Consider the following 14,355-nt stretch of genomic DNA (forward strand, 5'->3'; position numbering starts at 1 on the left):
ATTAGTTTGTAATTGTTTTTTTATTTGATAACGTTTTTGCAAATTTTTTTCCTGACACTCCCAAAGAGCTGTGTCTCTTGAACGCACACAAACTTATATTCCGCCCATAATTTAGTGAGCGAACACCCGCATTCAGTCTTGCTTAGGCCTGATTTCCGAGCATTTTTGCCGATTTGGAAAACTGTGGAGATACACTGCGGCGCTCGCAATAGTCGCTGTCTGCTGTGCAGTGATCGTCAACAACTACGAACGCTGCTTCAAGGCGGAGAGTCAATTCAGTTCGTGCGTTCGCGGAGCGTGTGCGAGTACTCTTTGAAAAATTTACGGAAAGCAAAATTACAATTTTAACGAAGGTGTGAAGGTTCTTCTGGTTCACAAGGTAGACTTCTTCTATAGGTGATCGCTGCGGTTGAATGTCATATTTGGCATGTTTTTTTGATTTTCGTAACGCGCGGGGTTCAAAAAAAAAAGAGAATAAGAACGAAAATGTGAAAATTTTTATGTAAATGGAAATTAAACACACACACACATATAATTTTTTATTCAAGCGTACGCAGTGCATTGGAAAATTGATTAAAGTAAAGTAAAGTCAAGCGATTCGCGGCGATTACGAATGCTGCATACGCATCCGAGCAGTAGTGAAATTAGTACAAAAACCTCTACAAAATAGGCAAATCGGTGTTTAAAAATAGACGTGCCGCCGTCCGCAATACGGAGCAGTCAGTAGTCAGTACACGAAAAACATAGCAGCGGCGCACACACATATACGCGCGCGCATACACTACACATCGCGGTATAGGCGGTTGGAGGACCGAAACGCGAAGAAGAAGCAAAAGAGGAAGATTTCTAGAAGGAAAAAAGTGGAAGTAGTAGAAGAAGCACAAGTGTATTGAGTGTGCTCATACGGCATTTGGTGAATGTATAGAGCGTCTTTGACGTCGCTCACGTCTGCGTCATTGCTGCTTTCTTCGGCATTAGCCCATGTAGATAGCAACGCCGTCAGCTTAGGCGTCGCGCACTTCGACTTGGTCGTTGTTTCCTACAACATCTCCACTTTCGTCGACGCCGTTGTCGTAGTTGCCGCTGTTGTCGTCACAACGTCGACGGGAAGATATGAAGCAAGCGCCGCGCCACCAAAGGGGAAACACAAACAGACAACAAGAGAGTAGCGCACCCTGGCACATTGTGGGAATCGTGTCGATACCGTAAAATTTCGCTACATTTCGCCATTTATTCAGCATTCGAACGCTGGTGAGTTGTTCCGCGTTGCGCGTCGTGAAATTAGAGTTTGTGCGTAGTGTGTTTTGCTGCAACGCAACTAATCTTGTAACTTGTGGCATTTTATTTATACGCGGAAACAAATATAGAGGAATAAAGTAGTAATAAATAGTTTGTAAACAAACCAGTGCCACCGATTTCCTGCCGCAGTCCCTACGCAGCGGGCAAATATGCAAGCAGCGCCTCCGAACGCCGCCACAAAACCTAAAACCGCCTCCATAACGACCACAACCAAACCGACCATAATAACGCATCCAGTGAAAACGAAACCCTACATAGATTCCCAACTATATCAGTCTACATTGCAGCAGCAGCAACAACAAACAGTTGGTAGTCAGATTGGTAGCGGCAAAACGAGCGTCGTGCTCTCCGACGATCCCACACGAGAGATCGAGGAGATCTCAAAAAAAATATCTGAGCACGCCGATGCGTTATACCACACGTGGAAGAGTCGGGGACTAGCACCGACTGAATTGTTGGGTTTCTATACGCATGCAGCGGCTGCAGCTGCAACAAGCGACAGTGCAAGTGACGCCGGCGATCTTTTTGCGGTCGATGACGAGCAAACAGCGGAGGGGCTGCAGAAGTTGGTCAAAACATTTGTGTTAAAGGATAAGGAACAGCGCGCGGGCAAGGCGAACACGAATCCCAGTAGCGCGGTTGGCAGATTAGGTAGCGGTGTTGTGAGTGCCGGTGTTATTGGTATAGGGGGTGTTGGTGGACTAGTTGGCGCCGGTAGCGCCAACGCAATACAAGAGTCGAACGTCGATGTCAATATGGTGGGTAAATTGAAATCGGCAACGGCGTCTACAACAAAAAAGGGCGTAACGTCGCCGAAGTCACCCACAACCACATCGGCTATACTGATGAAAAGCGCCGATGCACCCGGCGCTGATGTAGTGGATACGCTAAAGAAGAAGACTACAAAATCCAATGGTAAAACGGTCGGCGCCACGTCTTCCAGTGCGGTGTCGTCGTCGGTAACTAATAAGTCGGCGCTTGCACAGAAACATGAGAAACAACAACACACAACTAGCACCGGCAATAGCGCAGCAACGTCAACTAAGTCGCGAGGTACAAGCTCTGCCTCAAACCCTACAGCTAATACTACCACTATTGGGCGCAGTAAGCCGCATGTTTCGAATTCCGCACCACTGGATATTAACTTAACCGTGGACTTAAATCTAGATCTGTCGGACCTTTCAGAGTTGCAGACGCATAATTTGCGCAAAATCAAAGAACTTCTGCAGGAAAATGCACCTACAACAACAACAACACAAACAGCGAAAGCAGCAACAAACAGCGGAACGAAGCAGTCGAGGAAGACAGCTAATGCAACAGCAACGACAGACGCCGACGCCGCGCGACATAGCGCTAATCATCATTCACGCCGCGGAGAGCTGACGCCCAAAAGCAACAATGTCGATAGTGGCGGTGGTGGCAGGGGTGATGTGATTGCTGTCAACAATGGCGGCGGAGGAAGTGTCAATAAAGCGGCTATCACAATTGTTGGCAACGGTGGCGTTGCTGATGTTGCTGCTGTTGTTGTTGCAGAAAGTGTCAATGTTGATAAAAATAGCGGCACCAGTGGCGCGGGTGCGAGCAGCAGTGGCGACAAAGGTGGTGGCGCGGCCATTACAACAGCCACGAACGGCAAGCGGAGCACGGCGGCGGCTGCGAAAGTGAACAATTCGAAATCAACGCCAGCCGATAATCAATCGAATCATAGTGCCATTAGCGTCAGTGGCCACAAGCAATCGAGCAAAGAAAGCGGCGAAAAAAGTACCACCACAACGACGAGCGCGACACCGAGCACGCGGATTGCAACTGTCAGTGGCAGTAGTGGCAACAAATCAATCAAAGCGCCTACCATTAAGGAGGATAATAAGAACGACAGCAACAACAATACCAATACACATACTACTAATCACTTGAGTAGTGGCGCTAGTCAACATCGTAGTGGCAGCAAGTCGAGCGCAAAAAAGGATATAAGAACTGCTAACAGCAACGGTACAGGAGCAGCAACGGCAGGCTCTACAATTGGTGGCGCTACGGATGAGAACGGTATGGCAGCTATGCCTGCAGCAGCAAGTGGCGCGTCAACAACAACACCTTCAAAATTTGCCAAATCTGGACGTACGCTGACCAATGGACAGGATAAATATGGTAAAGCGCCAGCATAAAGTATTCTTACAATATACATACATACATATTCACATATAAAGATTTAGCAGCGCTTTGCAAATTTGAATATTAACCACAAGAATTTATCTGCTCAATTAGTTGGTCGACCGATACTTACGCGCGGCTCGGTTGCAGAGCGTGTGCTTATGTTCGAGAAGTGTCCGGATGTGCGGAACTCGTTTTTGAATATCAAAAGACCCGATCCAGCGGATGCGCCACCAAAAAGTCTGCTCAAGGTGAGTAAATTATCACTGACGTCGCCGTGCGCTTCGAAGCCTAGCACCTATATACATATCTACATTTGTGACTGTGATTGTGTATGTGCGCTCATTCAATATATGTATGTCTGTATGTGAGGTGTTCAGGTGCAAAATACCGTTAAAAAAATGAAAATTGACTCGTCATAAAATCACAACGGATTTTCAATATTTTTCTCTAACGCTACACTGCAAAACGGTTATCTAATAGAGCGATGAAAAACAAAAACAATAGCAACAGCAACAGCGCGAAGCACCGACATGATGAAAATGAAGTGAGCGGTGTATGCACGGCAGTGAAGTGCGGCAAGCGGTGTGCGAAATGCATAAAGTGGCCAATGAATCACGTCGCTGCACTGTGCAACAACAGCCGAAAAGTTAGAGATCGAAAAAGGTTTTTAAAAAAATTTAAAAAATTCAAAACGTTGAATTTTAGAATTTCGATCTCGTCTATAAAAACTTATGTCAAAAATTGAAAAATTTGACAACTGTTTCACGGTCAACTATCAGATTGGAAGAATCTTACTTGCATATAATTTGTATATAGAGCCTTTGCTTTAAAAAAAAACAATGATGTTTATGTTTGAGTTGCTTATCATTTCAAAAATCAGCTTTATATTTTTTAAGATTTAGCCGACTTCTTTAAGGCAAATACAGTTTTTGACACCATTTGTACCATATCCTTTCCAAGCATCTAATATAAAACATAAACATTTACTTCTTGGCTCAAAAAATTCTAACTTCAAGCTTCAAAAACATCTAATTAGAACAATTTAATTATTATTAGCATATATTCAATTGATCTGGCAATGCAGGTGTTAGATGAATCCGTGTTTGTTTCTTAAAGATCGTCAATTATGAAAATATATATTAAATATACATTTAATTGAATAAATTAGCAGTTTTCTCCATATCTTATTAGCATACAAATATGGTGATTAAGATTGAAAAATCTTTCTATTTATTTCCCAAAATTAAAATACTCTTTCCCAATTTCGCCATAAACATTTCGCAATTGCACAGTGTACTCGTAATTAACACGATCTGCAGCCGAACCTCAAATGCGTGCCGACAATTTTAAAGGTTGCCGCCGCAACGCCACTGTGTTAATGCAACGTTTTTTTTGCTCAGACAAATAAAAAATACAGCAAAAGTATTATGTGTGAAAGCGACTAAAATAAAAATATAAAAAATCGACATAAGACATAATACGATAAGACATGAGATTAGCGTAATCTCTGTACAATGGAACGAAGATCAGTTTGCTTTGCTATTGTTCGGCTCTACTTTTTCATTTAATTGATTTCAAATGATCTTCTTCAGTTTTATATCGCTGCTAATTGCTGCGGCTTGTGTTTACCGCTTTTTCTACAATTTTAGACAACACATTTTGAGAAGCTTATTATTATTTCCACTTCTAGCCGCTTTTTCGAAAAAGTTCAATATAATATATAAGAACATATAAGGTGGTATTCGTGTAATTAGCAGCTGATAATGAAGATCATTTGTTATTATCATTTAATTTACATTGGTCAGTCGTCTAACCCGCCCAAAAAGCACAATAAAAAGTGTGAGTGTTTTATATTTTTTAAGTTACTCTCTTTAAGAGACACCGTGTATGATCTAAGGAACTCTTAGACTTAGTTTTACTGTTTAAAACTTCGTCACAGCTTTTCTTCTTCTTTACTGGCGTGGAAATTGCTTATGGTTATAGCCGAGTTAAAAACAACGCGCCAGTCGTTTCTTCTTTTCGCAATGGGGCGCCAATTGGAGGTTCCAAGCGAAGCCAGGTCCTTCTCCACCTGGTCCCTCCAACGTAGTGAGAACCTTTCTCTCGAAAACTCGTAACGTCGATTCATCAGATGTTGTCATCGTCCATGCCTCTGCACCATATAGCAGGACGAGAATAATGAGTGGCTTATAGAGTTTGGTTTCTGTTCGTCGAGAGAGGACTTTACTACTCAATTGTCTACTTAGTCCGAAGTAGCACTTGTTGGCAAGAGATATTCTCCATTGGATTTCGAGGCTGACGTTGTTCTTGCTGCTATCACTGGTTCCAAGATCGACGAAATTACCTACGATTTCAAAGTTATGTCTGTCAACAGTGACGTGGGAGTCTAGTCGCGAGAGCTACGAGTGCTACGACTGTTTGTTTGATCGTCTTGCCCTCGTTCACTACCAGACCCATTTGCTTCGCTTTCTTATCCATTCTGGAGAAAGCAAAACTAACAGCGCGATACTTGAGGCCAATGATATCGATGTCATCGGCGCACGCCAGCAGCTGTACACTCTAATAGAAGATGGTGCCTTTGCTATTTAGTTCTGCAGCTCGAATTATTTTGGCCCACCCTAGTATCTATGGAAACTTCCGTTTTAATTAAATAACTTTCAAAACTACCTTGTACATGTATTTGAATATTTAATTTTCAATGTGTTACCGTTAATGCTATTCAATTTCGGTTGACAGTCAAATCCATATCGCCGTTCTCCCATGTCTCTGCTGTCAAAAGAAGAAAAACGAGCATACATAAATGATATTTTACCACAAACGCTACGCCAATCGTTCACGCTTATAGAATTCCCAGCGAAAAATGCGTGAAATTGTTTGTGAAAGCAGGCAAATCAACTTTTTTCCACCAAATAATTAAGAAATAATTAAAGCTGACAGAAATGCGATTTCTTGCTTCGTACTAAGAAAACACTATTCATTGCCACGATCACCTTAATATTTGCATGCATTGCTCTGTGTACATCTTCATAGAATAATCTAAACGTAAATATACGTAAACATATGTATGTATTGGCATTTATATGTACATATGTGTGTATTTAGCTTGAAGTACAAATTGTTTTTACTTGTGATTTATTGGCAATTCGCTTTATCTACACAAGTTGTGAATATATTTTTGTAATCTTTCTAAATAAATCGACATAAATTTAGACGAACGCCCGTCAATACAACCCACACACAGCCCCGCATGCATACATAAGTGAGTGTATCTGTGTGTGTAAATGGTGTACCTACGCATTAGCGTCCCACCTTGGCGGCCACACATATAATTGTCGAAATGTCTGCGCCTCGTGCAATTCGCCAATGACCAGCGAAACGGTAAAGTTGTAAAAGGCCAATTTGAAAATCGAATAATCGGAAAAACGGAAAATCACTCATTCCAAATTTTCCCTATCTTTCAAGATTGTTTTTTTTTTGCTTATTTATTTTATTTAGTCGAATTCTTTGTTGAGATGTGCACACTCTGACTCTTGGTTTCTTGTAGTCGTTTTTATTGTTATTAGTGTATTTTCATTTTATTGTGACGTGTCGAACGATCTTAAGTTTAACCGAAAGCATGCGCTAAAATATTTATGCAGTAGCTGGTGAGTAGAAGAGTTCTCTTAAGTAATTAGCAAAATCATTGTTTGCGAGTATATAATTACAGTGGTGGTCAGAAAATTGCTACAAAGCGTTTTTAATCGAGGAAAGACTTATTGTCAAAGCAAATATCAATAAAACTAACAAAAGATTTTGAGCTGATTAGAGAAAAAATTGACGAAGTTACGAGTCTTTTTATACCTGTCGGATTTTATATTTATATATAGGGGTTTCCGATTAGAGGCATATGATTTCTTTAACAAAAAAAAAATATTTGAGGAAATTCAAATGTTTTTTATTTGATTTGAAGTAAAATCGATACTGTTAAGTTCTGAAAAGAACAACATTCAAATGGACTCCACGACTTCTTTTGCAGTAACGAATTTGATGAACCCACTTTTCGAGTACTTTTTCCACAAAATCAAGTCGTATGTCATGAATAGCCCATTCAATATTGATTTCTGAAGCTTGAAGAGAGTCTGGTTTATTGCTAGAGACTAATGACTTCAAATAACCCCACAAGAAGTAGTCTAATGGTGTTAAATCACAATTTATTGGAGGCCATTCAATGTCACAATATCACTTGAAATAATCGAATCACCAAACTTTCCTCGCAATAATTCGGTTGTTACACGAACTGTGCGACACGTAGCTCCGTCTTCTTAGAACTAGATGTTGTCAAGATCAACTTCTTCCAATTGCGGCCATAAAAATTTGGTTATCATTGATCTGAATTACTCCGACAGTAACGGTGTCGCCAGCTTCATTTCGAAAGAAGCATGGACCGATGATTTCATCAGTCCAAAAACCACGCCAAACTGTCAATATACATAAGTGAATGCAAAGCCAATTTCCTATTGGAAAACGCGGTTATGACATTTTTCCGCTAGAGACATTATTTCATCAGTGTAAAACTTTCATCGGTGTAAATCGAAATTTCGAAATTTCCAGAAGGGAAGCGAGCGAACCATTGTTATGCCACACGAACTTATACAGCACCGTCTCCGTAAATTTCACAAATTTTATTGGTGGCTTGCGTGGCATTCTTCTCTTTTTTATACAAAAATTTCAAAATATAGCCAATTTCTTCATTATTTTCGCTCACCTTTTCAACACTATATTGTATGCCACAATGTGATTGGTAGCACTGGAGATATACGACTGCAACGATATCTATTGACAAAACACGAAACGACTTTTTCGACTACACAATAGATAACCGTTAATAATAATCATAATAATCAGTATTTTCAATATACTTTATTTCTTCTTCCTAGATAGTTTCGCTCCACTTCTGATATCATTCTATAGTACTACATATAATTAGAAATTGAAATGCTTCAGTAGAAATTTAAAATTATTATTTTTGTTACCAATTTTCTTTTTATGCTCCTGTGAATGTTATTCGGCCTCGACTGTAAATTTGCATGCGCACATGCAATATGCGCCAATGTGTGTAAGCATTTCCTTTTATTGCGCAATAAAAATATGTGCGGCTGTGTGTGTGAAATTTCCCTTTTTGCCATGGCGACAAGTTCATTAAACCGAAAATTTGCACGATTTTGAGAAAAAAGCGAATTTTCGCAAAAATATTAAAGCATGTTTTATATACATACATGCATACATATGTATGTACATTTATGGTGATCGTTGGACTCAAGCCGCTTTCGTGTGACGAAGATGTCGTCGCCTGTCAGCTTGCCGGCAATTTATATAGCATGCAACAATGCTAAGCATAATTTTATGGCATGCGTCATAATTGTCGCTCATTGCGAAATATTTCAATGCACATATAAACCTACATTCGCATAAGGATGTATGTATGTATGTACATAAATCGGTATTTTAAAAAGGCAAATAATAATAGGCCGAGCTAGTTCTTTTGTTGATTCAAACAAGTGGGAAAATGTGTAAACAATTTAAAAATATTTTGTTTAATATAGACTTGTACATACATACATATACATATACTTATGCATATACATATACTTATACATATGTACATATAATGCATGTGTGTTGCTATCTCATAAATATGGGCATGTGTTTCAGACGGTTTTTTGTTTAACTGCAAATTGTTTTAAGGTATTTTACATAAATAAATAAAAGCATTTCTTGTGTGTACAGAAATTCCATAAACTGCGATGCGATCGGTACATATTTTTGTTGAAATTAATTCAATTACTCAACACGCGCTCGTTGCTGCTCGTGTGTCGGTACGCGCACACATGCACACACTTACTCGGTCGGGGGAGCGCAAATGTAGGCGGATATGCACGAATTCAGCGCAAATTTAACGCGCTCAACACGGAAATTTCCTTTTCACACACACATATATACATATACATATGTATGTATATCGTCACCTATAATGCAAAATAACGCAACATTACTTTTCATAAGTTTACAGGCGAGGAAAAACGATATAATAGAAACCACTCAAATTCACAGAAAATTTGAGTTTTGGTTATAAAATGGTTATATGATGGTATATTGGTTATATAGTGGTTATATCTGACAGTGGAAGCTGAAAATTGTATACTTATATGTAACATGATTTAGTGAATCGTAAACAATAAAAAACTCAATTTCGATTTTTTTGATGATACGTTGTTTTGCATTTTAGGTGACGATATATACATACATATGTACATACATATATGCGTGTGTGTTTATTTTATTTCACTCCAAAAAATGTACATATGTATGTATGTACATAGGTGCACCGCCTCCGCTTTTAATTATTTGCATATACATACATATGTATATATGTATGTATGCACATTCCCACAAGAGCGAAGGAAGCAACCAAAACACAAACATACTTATTGGCCAAAGTATGCACTTAATGGCGAATTTTTCTCATTAAACCAGCGGCACACAAACTGTGTTAGTATGGCGATTATGTTTATAGACTTTGATAAAACAGTTTTTAGGCTGCTTCTGTGTTAAGATCAGTACACGATCGCAACGAAAATTAGTAGAAATATTGTTCCAAAGGTTTTCATCAGCGTCACATGACACTCATAATATAAAGTAGTACTTTTAAGCATTAAAACTGCTACAGCTCAAGTAACTAAACTTTATTTACGTCTTAATTGCTGGGATTTGTGTATAAAGGAAGTTTTTTTGCTATGGTCTGGTAATTTTGCACATCATACCCTATTATGTGTCATCAGAGTTTGGGAAGCCCTGCCCAAAAATGTAAAAATCGAGTTTCTTTTATTATTATTGTTTTACAAAGAATTTTATATTACGTGGGCTCTAACAATATTGGAATTAGTACAGCAAAATGTACATTATCTATATATAAATAATTTTAAGATTAAAAATCGTGTGATTGTATATAAAAAGCGTGTATGTGGAATGAGCGAAGAATGAACAACGCAAATTTTGTAATTAATTTATTGGTAAAATTTTCATCGTAGTTTCTTATGACGGCTGGAAAACCGAGTAGTCTAAAATGTTAATGTTTGTGGCAAAGCGCTTTAGATATTTTTAAATTGTAACGGGTGGTCCAAGTAGAGGTATTTTTTTCAGTAGGCTTTTTTTGGCAGATCACGCGTGAGTCGTGTCAAGCTGTCATGTTAATTTTGTTCAGTATTGTTCGGCATTTCATCATGGAAAGACTTATGCCAGCATTCATTATAGGACAATATTCGACTAAATAGACCACGTCCAGCGCCCATCGAAAAAAATAAAGCAGTCATAGCTGAGAGTGTGAAGACCGTGGAGAGTCGATTCGGCGTCGTTCGCAGCAACTCGTGCTGACGTATGGAAAGACTTGGCGCATTTTACGTTGAGATCTACAGCTTGTGCACGAACTGAAGCCGCTCGACCTTTCCAAGCGATATCGCTTTGCTCTTTAGGCTCTTTAGAAGTTCCAAGAACATCCGACGTTTTCGATGCAAATTTTGTTCAGCGATGGCGCCCATTTTTGGCTCAATCGGTATGTAAACAAGCAAAATTGCCGCATTTGGAACGAAGAGAAACCTGAAGAGATTCAAGCGCTGCCATTTCATCCACAAAAAACAACGGTTTGGGTTGGTTTTTTGAGCCTATATGCGGTCCATATTTTTTCAAATGATTCCGGTGAGAACGTAACCCTCAATGGAAACCGTTATAGCGCAATGATGACCAAATGTTTGAAACTGAAGCTCGTGATCTCAGCGACATTTGGTTTCAACAAGATGGCGGCACCTACCACATATCGCATCAATCAATGGATTTATTGAAAGAACACTTCGGTGAGCAGATAAGTTCATGTTTTGGGTCGATCGATTGGCCACCAAGATCGTGTGATATCACAACGTTAGATTTTGTCCTGTTAGGATATGTAAAGTCTAAAGTCTATCCCGCTTCGATTCAGACCTTGGAGAAAAATATTGAGCGTGCCATTCGCCCGTTATTAGTCGAAATGTTCGAACGAGCCATTGAAAATTGTACTCAACATGGATCAACTGAGACTTAGCCGCGACCCACATTTGAAAGAGATAATCTTCAAAAAATAAATGCCAAAGAATGTCTTTTCAAAGGATAATAAACATTTCCCAATTAAATTTGTAGTTTCTGTGTTTTTCTTTAGAAAGGGGAACTCGAAATGGATCACCCTTTAGGTATGTTCTAGGCGATAGCAATTGCGCGCAAGAGGTTAATTTCGGCCAAAAAGCCAAAATTTCTTCAAAAATTATTGATAATTTTTAAATATTCCAAATTAAAGTTTATTCGCCACTCCGCAGGTTAAATTGCATTCAACGCCGCCACCGCCGCCCGAACACAATTCAATACAACGTGAAATTCGGAACACCAAATCAGCTTACATACCCAGGTGAGTGAACGCTTTAAGCGCCCCTTAATGTAAACTTCTTCACAACAATTCTCGCACTTCCACAGATTTTACTTCCCACATGGCAAGCCACAGCCACAAATCGCATTGGAACGCACTTTGCGCGGCATTTTGGCCGCGTTCGACTCATTTCCGAACAATCAGGTGACCAAAGACGAGCTGCCGCGCATTTTGAAAATCTGCGGTCTGCCCTTCTATTGGCGCATGCCGGTAATGGTTTTCTGTCAGCAGGGCAATTCTGGACTGGTGGAGCGACAAAGATTCGTGGAATTCTGGAAACAGTAACTACTAATCAACATTATTCCGAAGTATCTTTATGCATAACCCGAAACTATTATTTCGCTAATTTAGAATGAATGTTTACTGTCATGATGCCGCCTCACGTTTCGTTTACATATTATCACGCGGTCAACGTTTTCGCCAATACATACTGCCAGAGGATTTGGCGCCGCTCGTGCAAGACGTGGTCGATACACATCCTGGCTTGGCGTTCCTCAAAGAGGCCACCGAGTTTCATTCCAGATATGTACACACAGTCATTGCGCGAATATTCTACTCGGTGAATAGATGCTGGTCGGGCAGGATCAACATATCGGAACTGAAGAAATCCGATCTCTTGGAGGTTTGTAGATGCTGGCTAACGCTTGAACTGCTATTGCTAAAAGTCACACTTTCACTTTAAGGTGCTTAAGTTACTGGAAGAGGAGGATGATATCAATCAAATTATGGCTTTCTTCAGCTATGAACACTTCTATGTCATCTACTGTAAGTTCTGGGAATTGGATAAAGATCACGATCTGCTTATCAATCAGGACGATCTGGCGCGGCATAGTGATCATGCTTTGTCCACACGCATTGTTGAGCGAATATTTTCGGGTTGCGTAACGCGTGGCGATAACAAGAAGCAGCCAGAAGATGAGCCGAAAATGTCGTATACCGATTTTGTGTGGTTTCTGCTTTCCGAGGAGGATAAGCGTACACCTACCGCAATCGAGTATTGGTTCCGTTGTATGGACATCGATGGTGATGGCGTTTTGTCCATGTACGAATTGGAGTACTTCTATGAGGAACAACAACAGCGCATGGAATCGATTGGCATAGAGACGTTGCCATTCGAGGATTGTTTGTGTCAGGTGAGTACGCTTTAGTATGTTTCTACAGAGTGCAGGTAGGAGAGGGGGATTGGAAATTCGCAATTGTAGCGCCATGTATCCCCATAACCAGAGGCCGATGCTCAGCCAGCAGTTCTGCTGCTCTTATATTATTGAAATTTATGTTTTTTTAGAAATATCTAATAGAAATAACTTGAGTCATGCTATACAGTTTGAGAAGCACTGTTTTAACAAACAAACTAATCTGATTTCAGATGCTGGACATGATTAAGCCTGCACGTCGCGACTGCGTCACTTTGGGCGATTTGAAGCGCTGCAAAATGACACATGTCTTCTTCGACACATTCTTCAATCTGGAGAAATACTTGGATCATGAGCAACGTGATCCATTTGCCTCGCAAAGAGATGAATATGTGAGTAAATGAAAAAAATCAACAAATAATAATTACTAAAAAATTATTTAAATTGATAACCCTACTTTCTTTCTATTGCTTAGTCTTCGGATTGGGATCGCTTTGCGGCGCAGGAATACGAACTGCTCATCTCTGAGGAAAACGAATGAACACATACTATAACATGCATACAAATCGTACAAACTACATACATATCTACAAGTTCTTTGTATAAAGCAAATATGTGCAAAGCTATTTTTATACAAAAACAAAAACAAAACCAAAAAACGAAAGAAAGTTTATAAGGAGAGGGAGCAAATTTTTCTAGTACACCTAACAATAACCTATTAAATTATATTTATTTTTTATGATCCTAGTTATTTATAAACATACACACCCACATTTCGCATGAACCAAAGTAAAATATGCATACACTAACAAATACCAAAGGCGAGCGGTATTTGGAGAATATTAGTGAAAATCCACGAACCACTCGTACAGCCATTACCTAACGTTGAATGGCGGAAAATCTAGTCACAAACACTCATTATTTGCATAACGCTTGCAATCATAACAATTGATGAGCGAGAAAACAGCGCTGAGCCGGTAAATGGAAACGGAAGCAACATAAGCGATGTGAACCATTGGTGAAAGCAATTAAGTGCAATTAAATATTGACCACAAGCACGCTTTAAGAATACAAAAATAATAAAAAATTATATTAATTAGTCTCAATATGTTTTTGTTGTTGACTTAATTAATTAATTTTTTATTTTAAATTTAGTTTCGTTTTCTTACTTTTTTATTTTGATTTATTTGAATTATATATATATTTATATTATATAAAATACGCTATTATTTTAAAATAAAACTTGACACTACATTTTATTATTTAATGCTATCAAAAAAATTAATA

General features: G+C 39.2%; 1 protein-coding gene across 1 annotated transcript; it reads left to right on the forward strand.

Moving 5' to 3' along the window:
* Positions 1 to 157: 157 nt before the first annotated feature.
* Positions 158 to 14,174, forward strand: LOC126751556 (uncharacterized). The gene is made up of 8 exons (XM_050461924.1): positions 158 to 3,444; positions 3,562 to 3,698; positions 11,829 to 11,917; positions 11,983 to 12,216; positions 12,287 to 12,557; positions 12,619 to 13,068; positions 13,302 to 13,460; positions 13,544 to 14,174. Exons 1-8 carry the CDS (start codon positions 1,449 to 1,451, stop codon positions 13,607 to 13,609), a joined length of 3,402 nt encoding a protein of 1,133 aa, XP_050317881.1. The 5' UTR covers positions 158 to 1,448; the 3' UTR covers positions 13,610 to 14,174.
* The last annotated feature ends 181 nt before the right edge of the window (positions 14,175 to 14,355 follow it).

This window comes from Bactrocera neohumeralis, chromosome 2 (assembly GCF_024586455.1).
Source record: "Bactrocera neohumeralis isolate Rockhampton chromosome 2, APGP_CSIRO_Bneo_wtdbg2-racon-allhic-juicebox.fasta_v2, whole genome shotgun sequence".
Classification (NCBI taxonomy): Eukaryota; Metazoa; Arthropoda; class Insecta; order Diptera; family Tephritidae; genus Bactrocera; species Bactrocera neohumeralis.